General features: G+C 63.3%; 1 protein-coding gene across 2 annotated transcripts; it reads left to right on the top strand.

Moving 5' to 3' along the window:
• Nudt14 (nudix hydrolase 14) lies at positions 1-7,260 on the top strand. 2 transcript variants are annotated; one of them, XM_047540916.1, is made up of 6 exons: positions 1-434; positions 3,259-3,302; positions 3,930-3,994; positions 4,154-4,391; positions 6,380-6,529; positions 6,936-7,054. In XM_047540916.1, exons 1-5 carry the CDS (start codon positions 354-356, stop codon positions 6,501-6,503), a joined length of 552 nt encoding a protein of 183 aa, XP_047396872.1. In that variant the 5' UTR covers positions 1-353; the 3' UTR covers positions 6,504-6,529; positions 6,936-7,054. The 2 variants fall into 2 exon arrangements, with proteins under 2 accessions (XP_047396872.1, XP_047396871.1); XM_047540915.1 differs by lacking the exon at positions 6,380-6,529 and having other exon boundaries at positions 223-434; positions 6,936-7,260.
• Positions 7,261-10,394: the final 3,134 nt, after the last annotated feature.

The following is a 10,394-nucleotide window of genomic DNA, read 5'->3' as shown; positions in this document are numbered from 1 at the left end:
TGGGCTCACCTCCCCCCAGGGTTCAGGTCTTTGGCCCCCTCCCCTTCTCTCCCAAAACGTACCACCTGAGCCCGCGCCCCAGCCGGCCCGGCCCACTCCCACCCAGCAGCCAGGGCCGGCTGGCAGTCCCTCCTGGGCCCGCACCCTCCCCGCGACGCCCACGTCCCCGCGGGGCTCACGGAGTACCCGGGACCAGTGCCCCGCCCGCGTGCGGCACTCGGTCGGTGCTACCTGGGCGCCACGGCCCGCCCCGCGCGCACTGAGCATGCCCAGAGCCTCAGGCACGCGCCCGCCAGCTCGTGTCCGGGGAGCACCCTGCCCCGGAAGCCAGGGCCGGACTGCCCCGCGCCGCCATGGAGCGCATCGAGGAGGTGGCCGTGGGCCGCTGCGCCAGCTCGCCCTACCTGCGGCCGCTCACGCTGTACTACCGCCAGGTGAGTTCGCCTCGCCCGCGCCTCCGCGGCCCGCGCTGGCTCACTCCGCGCGGCCCGCTCGCCCCGCCCCACGAGGACCCGCCCCGGCCCGTCGAAGCCACGCCCCTGTGTCCACGCCCCGCGCTCGCACTCCGGGGCCCCGGAGGCCACGCCTCCGGCCAGCGCCAGGACTCCGCCCGAGCCCCGCCTCGGTACTGCACCGTGGTCGCAGGTTCGCTGATCCGTGAACATAGGCCCCGTCGGGCTCAGGGAGGACATCTGAGGAGGACCGCTCATCCCTCAAGGGAGCTTTGCCTTCCTACCTGGCCACCCAGTCAATGAGTCATTGGTTGCTCTAGGGATCAGGGGAGGCTTCCTGGAGTTGGTGGCCCTCCTGCTAAGACTGGAAGGAGGAGATAACTGGGCAGAGGAGGAAGGAACGTGGAGCACCGAGGCCCGTAGGGAGAAGGCAAAAGAGGGAGCCTCTTAAGGGGGTTTCCAGGGGTCTTCACAGGGAAGGCACCGCTGCCCTCGGCAACATCATGCAGCTGCTGCTCTTAACACACAGTAGGCTCACACTTGTTGGGTGGATGAGTAGCCCAGGCCCTTGTCTTCCCTTACCCAGTCCTGCCACCTTCCTCCAGTCGTTGGCCAATGCCTGGCCCCATCCAGGTGGGCCCTGTGTGTGCCTGCTTGCCTACCTGCTACCCTGTACTAGGTCCTTTGTGCCACTGGGTCCTCCAGCCACAGTCAGTACCACCCCTTTCTGAGCCACAGCCAGGCCAGGCAGCCCAAGACCTTGGTGCCCCTCTGCCTAGCCCATGGACTAGCACCATGCCCTCCCATCACACCCGGTGGCTGCTCTTGTCAGCCCTGTGCAGCCTTCCAGCTGAGAGGCCCCAGCCCTCCCCTCACTGCCTGATGGTCCTGCTCCAGAGGACAGGGAATTCTGTTTTTCTGGTTGGAGCCAAGGGCACTGCCAGTCTGGGGGAGCAGCTGGGGCCAGTCAAGGGACAAGGGTGAGGACATGGGTTTCTGTCCTTTTCCCTTTGACTGGCCTGGAGCAGGGAGGCTGGTGGACGTGAGGATGCTTGGTGTGGCTGCTCGGCCTCCAAGGGCCTGGGCCCTGGTGGGTAGTGGGTGGGGCAGGGTGGCCTAGGCATGGTCCAGCTGTGGCTGGTGCCCACAACTTTTCCCCTACTTCCCAGGAAGAGCCGTAGGGTGGCCCCTGGAGGGCCGCCCGCCAGCATATTCCTACGGATAGTCTGGTGACTGAAGTGATGTGAGCTGGGGCAGGCTGTGAACTGATGCAGGGGACCGGGCAGCACTCCCTCAGAGACCAGGGAACACCGTGGGGCGTCTGCACCTGTGGTTGTTTGCTGCACCTGGGTGGGGGAGGCCTGGTGGACAGACAAGTGAACCAGAAGCCAGAGAAACCTTTGGCCCTGAACAGGATGTGGCTACCTCTATACCCTAGGCCTGTCCCTCCCTCCCAGGACCTCAGGGGTCTCTCTGGGCCTTCCCTTGCACCTTGCTGGACGTAAGGGTCTGACAAGTTTTGATCTTGAGCCAAGAAGGTCCCTGAGACCTACACAGGGCAGCATTTACCCAGAGGTAGGCCATGACTGGGGTGGGCACTGAAGGCTCCATTGTAGGCTGCATGGGGCCCTCCCTGGAGCCTGCCCTGGGTGGCCAGACGTTGGGCAGGCCTGGGCTTGCCTGTGGGGTGGTGCCTCAACCACCTCTGGGGCAGCCTGACCTGCACAGGACGCAGGCCCTCCCCTCTCCTTGGAAGCCTGACTGCCACACCCCTCCTGGCCACCTCTGTCTGTAGGCTAGGCTTCAGCTGATCTTCCTGACTCCTCTGGGCCTCCATCTATGATACTCCCTGAGCTGGAGTGCCCACTCCCTCTCTGCCTCCTCCAGGAAGTCCTCAGGATTGCTCCTCCTCTTCTGCAGCCCTGGCTTTAGGCTGCATATATTTCAAAGCTGGGGTGGAGCTCCAGCATCTGTCATGGGCTGGCCAGGGCCGTGGGGCTGACCCAGAGGCTGAGTGGCAGATGGGCCAAGCAGACCAAGGATGGACAGGCAGGGTTTAGGTCTGTCCCCATCAGCAGGGATCCAGAGTGAGGAATGGACACTGCCAGCCCAGCTTCCAGATGGAGCCCATCTTGCTTAGTGGTATCCAGCTGACGGAAGCCCCTCATACCCAGGCCCATTGGCATCAATTCTGGCTGCCCTGTGGGCCTGTTGGTCAGGTCCAGTGCCTGCCCCTCCAGTCCCTCCATCCACTTCGTTCTGCTGGGACCCTGGAGCCTGCCTGTGGGGAGGCAGGACCATGAGATGTGTGAGAGGCAGCCCAGGGCAGGAGCTGGGTGGGGAGTCCCACCCTCCAGCCACCGTCCATGGGTCAGAGTCCTGCAGCATGCCCTCTCCACAGCCCAGCTGCTCTTGGTGCTGGGCCCCTTGCAGGACCAGCGTGCCCTTCTGCCTCCTGTCTCCCTGGGTCCAGTGGCCCAGCCTCAGCAGTCAACACCTGGCCCCTGCTGTGCCTGCATGGGATCTCCCTGCCCTGACTGTGAGGTGTCAGCAGTCCTTTTTGGGCCCTCTGTGCTTCCCATACCCGTGATAGCGTACACCTCTGCAGCCCCTCGTGCCCTTTGCCCCTCTGGGGGTCAGGCTGCCCTTGACCTCCCACTGAGGCTCCTAGCTCCCCTGGGCCCAGGCCATGGGCAGGACTCCCTGCCAGGAGCTGGTGTAGCAGCTCTGTGTGGCCTTAGCTCCCAGGGCCTCCACACATGCTGACGGACACCTGGCCCTCCTGACTGCAGCCCTGCTCTTTCAGAATGGTGTCCGGAAGTCGTGGGACTTCATGAAGACCCATGACAGGTGAGGGTCTCGCCTGGTAACTGGGAAGCCCTGGACACACCAGAACCCTGCCGTGGGGCCCATCCACCCCCTAGTTTTTGCTCTCCTTCTGGTCCTTAGTCGCCCTTTCTCTCAGTCCCGCCTTTGGCTGCTCTGTCGCTGAGGGGTCAGCCTGAGGCCTGGCATCTGGGTTGGGTCCTGGCTCAGACCACCTGGATCATGGCAGCAGGCTGCCCTCTTAGAGCTGGAAGGCTGTCCTGGTGTCCTTGTCCCCAGCACTGGGGCACAGGCTGGATGGAGATGTGGCCTGAGGCATGCAGCACTTATGCAGCTGGCTAGCAGGGGCCAAGTGTCCTGTCAGTTACCTGGCCTCCACCACCCCACCCTGACACAGCCAGCTGTTCAGCATGTCCTACCCCCTTTCCTGCTAGCTGGAATATGTAGGTCCAGGTCCTGGCCTGACCATGTATCCCTAGCAAGCTCTGGCCCTGCTGGACCTCAGTCTCCTCATCTGAGCAAGGGGCCAACTTTCCTGGGCTGCTGGGAAGAGGGAGAATGAAGCATGCTGGGAACAGAGGATGGGAACCAGGGTCCCCAGCGAGGGGAGGTGGGGCCACTCTGTGCTGAGCTCCCCTGACCCCCACACAGCGTGACCATTCTCCTATTCAACTCTTCTCAGAAGAGCCTGGTGTTGGTGAAGCAGTTCCGGCCAGGTAAGGCCAGACGGGTGTGGGGTGGGGTAGGGAGGAGGGATCTGCAGGGCACTTCCAGTTGAGGGTCTGTATGCAGGTGTGGGGGCTTCCAGGAGACACTGAGGCCTGGAGAGAAGGTCTGGCCCCGAGCAGTCACTGGGAGGCACCACTGTCCCCCAGCTGTGTATGCAGGTGAGATGGAGCGCTGTTTCCCAGGGTCTCTGGCTGCTGTGGACCAGGACCGGCCCCGGGAGCTGCAGCCAGCACTGCCTGGCTCCGCAGGGGTGATGGTGGAGCTGTGTGCCGGCCTCCTGGACCAGCCCGGGCTCTCGCTGGAGGAAGTGGTGTGTAAGGAGGCATGGGAGGAGTGTGGCTATCGCCTGGCGCCCTCTGATCTGCACCGGGTAACCACGTACAGGTGAGGGGCCGGGGACAGGACATCAGCTGTCCTCGCTGGGGAGAGGTGTGTGTGGGCGGGGCAGATTCCTCCTTGGCTTTCCTTGTGGACGTAGCTCAGATCCTCAGCGAGGCCACAGCCCCGGGTTCTTGGGGCTCTCCTGGAGCATGCTTGGTCCCTGTCCCCACCCTGCAGCCCAGCCATGTGGGGCCAGGCTCCCGGTGGCAGCTGCTACTGACAGATGCCTTCACTTCCTGTGGGATTAAGCACCGGGGCACTGGGGGTGGGGTGAGTCACAGCTCTGTTCTCAGATGGAGGCTCAGGAATGAGGAGAGGCCAGTCCTGGGCCCAAGGGGACAGCTCTCAGGAAGGGAAACCCTGAGCTTCGGCACCCATGCCAGCAAAGCCCAGGCGTCCCCTCTCCTCCTCCGCGAGACAGGCTGGCTTCCCAGACAGGATGTGGGAGTCGGGGATGAAGCTCCCCGACTCCAGCTGAGGCCCGGGAGCAGGAGGAGGGTCCCTCAGCCACCTCTCAGCCTGGCATGTGGTCACTCCATTTTGGGCCCCAGGACCTCACCATGGGGCAGGGGTTCCACACAAGGCAGGATTTTCCAGGCCCAAGGGTTGCAGGTTGTGAGTGAAGGGCTGGCTAGCTCATCTGCAGGTGTCCTCCGTGGGGCCCTGAGCTCTCTAGCCTGGGGTGGTGGGGCAGGGAGAATCCAGGGGCCTGGTCTTGCTTAGGGGATTGGCCAGTGGGTGGGGCAGTGGACCAGGCAGGGACAGAGGGGAGGTGGGAGGTTCCCCAGGGGGTGCTTCTGGATAAAATGCACTGGGTAGGGTCCTGGCAAGGTTTCAAGAGCACAAAGACAGGTAGTTCCACAGACGGGTACTGGCTGGGGCCTGATTCTGAAGGTGCTGGTGGCCATGAAGGGCACTGGGTAGGGGGACATCTGACTGAGACCTGCACTCGGAGAGGAGGGTGGGACCATGAGGAAGGGAGCTGAGTGGAGGTCAGCACAGAGGTCCTTGTGGCCTGCAGAGGCTGGACAGACAGCAGAGCCTACCAGAGGTAGGGCACTCACCTGCTGGACACAGATAACAAAGCCCAGGAGAGCCAGTGACCAGCTACGGAGTGAGGGAAAGTGGAACCTGCCTGTGGAAGGCCAGCCCCCGACTGGGCCGCAGACGGGCTGCCTCCTCCACAAGCCAGTGGAAGCAGGCTGGAGACCCCACCACCCAGGGCACAGGCTGTGGCTCTGGGCAGGAGCCCGTCAGGGAGGGTCTGTGGGGATGGGAGTGGGGGCACAGAACAACCTAGGGGTTTGGTCTGGGGCCCCCTTTGTGGGGCTGGGGGCCTTGGGAGTCCCCCAGCTCTGCAGGGCCGGCTCCACCCTGAGGGCTCTCGTTGTGCCCTCCTGGGTGAGCAGGGCCTTCCCCAGCCCAACATCGCCCAGACACCCCTGGGCGCACACCTGGTTCCCCGCCTGGCCCCTGGCCACCCCATCCTCACATCACAGTCACCACTGCCACTGGGACCCTGTCCATGCCAGTCTGGGCTACTGACCACTGACCACTAAGGGAGTAACTCCTCCCCCATGTCCAGCCTAGGACAATGGGCCAGTCCTGGAGGCTTTGCTGCCAGCCCATCCCACACTGCCACACTGAGAGCCCCAGTCCACACTCTGGCCACGTTGGCCCACGCTGACCTCACCTGGAACTCAGACCTGCACCACGGGCCTGCTGGGTTTTCCCTCTTCCCATCAGCCCAGAGTCTGGGTGCAGACAGGTCTGGCAGAGACCTCAGCCGCCAAAGGAGGGGGCTGCAGACGGGGCCAGCAGGGGAAGAGGCCCTGGCTGGACAATCGGAGGGCGGGGCAGGGAGCTGCAGGAGGTAGCCTCTCCATAGCGGCCTGCTGTGGGCCTGGTGGTGTCGGCAGCACCCTTCACACCCTCACTGTTTCTGGGGCTCCCGAGTCGAGTCCAAGGCCGGGTCCTGCTTGTCTCCCCAGGCTGCAGGCAGGGTGTCAGCCGGTCTGGAGACGCCTCAGGTACGGGTCTTCCCAGCCCACGGTTGTGGCGGAATTCAGCTCCTCGTGGCCACAGGACAGGCCATGTTTCTTTGATGGCTGTTGACTGAGGACTACTCTCAACTCCTGCAGGTTCCTGCCACAAGTTTGTCCTCAGGGCCAGAGAGACAGTATCTCTCATTTTCTCCACCTCTGACCTAGAAAACCCTCTCTTGAGAGTCGCCTGATTAGACCAGGCCCACCAGGATGACTCCTCTGTGGCAGACTCAGATCAGCCACATAGGGTCTGGAATCACATCTGCAGAACCCTTACTGCTGACATGAACTTGGGCTGGTCATGGAAAGCATGCCCCAACGTGTGCCCAGGTGCCCCACTCAAAGCCTCGTTGTGTCAGAATATGCTTCTTGGGTGGCAATCTAGGCAGGGGTGGGGCAACCCAGAATCCCACCCACAAGAGGTCAGAAGGAACAGAGCAGAGAGCATGGGGTGACTCACAGGGCCAACTTGGTGGCTCAGCAGGCCTGTCTCAACCCACAGGTCCGGAGTAGGGCTGACTGGCTCTAGCCAGACCATGTTCTACGCGGAGGTGACAGATGCCCAGCGAGGCGGGCCAGGAGGGGGCCTGGCGGAGGAGGGTGAGCTCATTGAGGTTGTGCACCTGCCTCTGGACAGCGCCCAGGCCTTCGTGGACAACGTGGACATTCCCAAGACCCTTGGTGTTGTCTTTGGCATCTCTTGGTTCCTCAGCCAGGTGGCTCCCCGCCTAGGTCTCCAGTGAGACTCTGGGGTGGAGTCTTAAAGAGGCTGGTAGACCTGGCCACTCACCGTCCTGCCCTGCAGACCTAATAAAGCTTGTGCGGTTGTAGCTCATGGCCGCTGGCACTATGTTCTGTGACGGGCAGGGAGGAGAGGACCGGGTGGGGTGGGGAGCTGTGAGTTGCCCTGGGTGGGTCTGGGTGGGCGATGACAGACTCTGTGAGCCCCTCGGCTCCCTCAGCTGCAGGCCATGTGGTGGCAAAGGGCTGGGGACAGGCCAGGGGTGAGCCACAGGAGGGTCAGCTGGGGCAGGCTGGGGCCACTCTGTGCTCCTCTGGGCAGGGGGCAGAGAGTCCAGGGCATGGCCAAGCTGGGTGCTCAGGGAGTGCAGGTCACAGGCCCGAGTGGGCCTCCTAGTCACTGCTGTGGGACAGACTGTGTCCACAGGAACGGGGGCTGAGCCAGTCCTTGAAGGCCTGTTGGAAGGGGTCAGCACTGCTACACCTTCCAGAGAGTGTGTACTTCCTGCCCCTGAGACAAGTGAAGAGCTGGGCTACTGTCCCCCCAGGAGCCTGTGGGCAGCGCTGCCCCTCACGGCCCCTGGGCTCTGTGTCTGTGAGGGACCCTCTGTCAGTCTGCAGGGTCTGGGGAAGGTCTGCAGGCCTGCCCCATCACGGGGACCCAGGGCAGTAATCTTGGCATGGATGCCTGGGCCCCTTGCAGGACAGCTTCAGCTGGGCCTGGGACCTTGCTGGTCTGTGCGCTATGCCTGCAAACCCCAGTGCCCTGGCCCACATGCCACTAGCCTTGCTTTCTGGCTGGAGACTCCAGCCAAGTGAGATGGGCACAGCTCAGAGCTGGTCCCCAGAGCATCTGGGGTGGTGGGCTGAAGTCGCCTAGGCAGGGTCCCCCTGTGACTAATGCTGTTGCTGGCCCTGGAGATGCCAAGTGACCCATCGGGCATGGAGGCGAGACTAAGGGTCGGGTGGCTGTCTAAGGAAGGCCACGCCTGACCCTTTCTGACGGTGGTCACCTGGCTCAGTCCTCTCCAGCCTCAGTCGCTCAGGCCGATGGACCTGAGTAGGAGTTGCCAGGGAGCACCGTCCCCGTGGGCAGCTTGGAATGGGAGCGGGAGTGACCAGGAGGTCTGCTGGGAGCCCAACTTGCTGCTCTGTGCCCATGTCCCCTTGGGCCAGCCCTGACCTAGAGGGATGGAGCCTGCTAGCAAGAGCTGAGGCAGGACTGGGGCCCTCCTGCCTCCCACCCACTGCCCTGCCCTAGGCCCAGCCAGACAGGCAAGCAGGTGACGTGGAGCATGCAGGGCCTGGAAGCCCTCCCCTCCGGCTCGCCTGGCAGCCACGCTGGGGACACCTGAGCACATTGCGGAATGGCCTGGGGAAGCCTGGTCGAGGCTGTCCTGAGGAGGCTGTGCTGAGGGGCCACTGGGGCAACACCACCTGTATGCAAATTCGGGCTACCGCCAGGTGGGACCGGTGGGAACCCAGCCAGGCAAGTGACAAGCTGCCAGGAGGGGCAGACTGGGCTGGGCTGCAGCGGGGTCCTGGCCCGCCAGCCGCCCCTGCCCAGAGGAAGTCCAGAGGATTCCCAGGAAGGAGCCCTCTTCAGGCTCCAGCCACCCCACCCTGTCTCCCTCACTTCCAGCTCCTCGTGGCCCCTGGGCACCTGGATTTGGGTACAGTTCATCCCCTCAATCTGTCCTGCAGCCTGGTGGGCAGGTCAGCAGGCGCGGCTGCCTGGCCTAATGGAGTTGGCATCAATTTCCCGGCACTGTTGGGGGGGGGCTGTAACCGGAAACTCCCCTCCCTGGCCGATGGCTATATTTAGCACCATAGGACGCTGGCGGAAGCACAGTTCACTCCTGAGCCCAGCCAGCTCTGTCTAAACTGCCTGGCCCCAGCCTGGTCCCCAGCAATGCCCTTTGGGACCTGAAGGCCCTGGCAAGGCCAAGTGCTGCCCCCACCCCTGCCTGTCCGACACAAGCTAGGCATTGGAGAGGGGCCCCCGGCGGGGGTGGGGTGAAGCTGGGGGACAGTGGGCCTCAGCAGAGCCAGGGAGGCTTCCTGGAAGGGGCCTCCAACCCCCGAGCCCTGCAGGCCCAGCACAGGGGTCAAACGCAATCCAAAATCCGTTACTGCTGTTGACTTGGAAATCTCTACAGGGAGGGAACCCCAGGAAGAAATCCCCTTTATAATGCCCAGTCCCTCCCTGAGGGCATGTCAGGCCACCTTCTCGACCTGCGGCCTCTCCTGGCCACCATCAGGTCCAGGCTGTGGCTCCCAGCAGGCAGGAGAGGAAGGTGAACTTGGGGGGGAGGGGCATCTGTACCTAGCAGGTGGCATCCTGGGCAGGAAGGCAGGGACTGACCCCTGGTTCTGCCCTGATGCTCACTAGCTGCCCTGGCCACAGAGAGTCCCAGAGGACCTGGAAGGAGGCGGGAGGGGCCAGATCACCATGTCCCTGATCTTCAAAAGGTGGGACAGCAGGCGGGCGCCCCAGGGATGCTGCCTCCCTGCTGGGAAGCCTGCTGACGGTCTGCACAGGGGCCCTGCCAGCACACACTGTGCCCACTGCCTAAAGCAGGAAATGAGAGCAGTGGATGAGGAGGGTTCAGGTTCAGTTTGCCCCCTGAATTCTGCCTTGCTCATGGTGGGGTTCTCTCCCCAGCCCCCATGCTGCCCGGTGCTGGCTGGCCACCAGCCCCTCCCACCTGCACTGTGGCAGTGCCCTGACCTGGCCCCCGTGCCCCTCTCCTGTCTGCAACCAGGGCTCTTGGTGAAAATGAAAGCTGCCTGCTGCCCAGCTCAGCAGCTCGAAGGCTTCCCCTCGGTTGCAGCAGGAAGACTACAGTCTCCATAGTGGCTTGACCTAGTTGCCACTGTCACAGAGGCCCTTGCCAGCTCAAGCTTCTCTGGCCCCAGGGCCTTGACACATGCTGTTCCCACTCCTCACCCGGTGGCCCCTGCCCACCATCTGGTTCTCAACAGAGCTTCTGGCCTGGTTTTGGTCATCTGCCAAATGGTTTATTGCTCTACATTATTTGTCTAAGTCCCTGTCCACCCCTGAATGGAAAGTTCCTTGACAGTGGACAGGGGCTATGACTGCCTATTTATCACTTGGTCAAGTTCCCTGTAGGGACATCCCAGGTCTCCCAGGTAGCAGGGCAGAGTGCATGGGCAGGGATGGAGATGGGACCCACTCTCCAGGTGGGTGAAGGGTAGG

Source organism: Sciurus carolinensis, chromosome 2 (assembly GCF_902686445.1).
Source record: "Sciurus carolinensis chromosome 2, mSciCar1.2, whole genome shotgun sequence".
NCBI lineage: Eukaryota > Metazoa > Chordata > Mammalia > Rodentia > Sciuridae > Sciurus > Sciurus carolinensis.
This window is presented reverse-complemented; position numbering and strand designations above follow the sequence as displayed.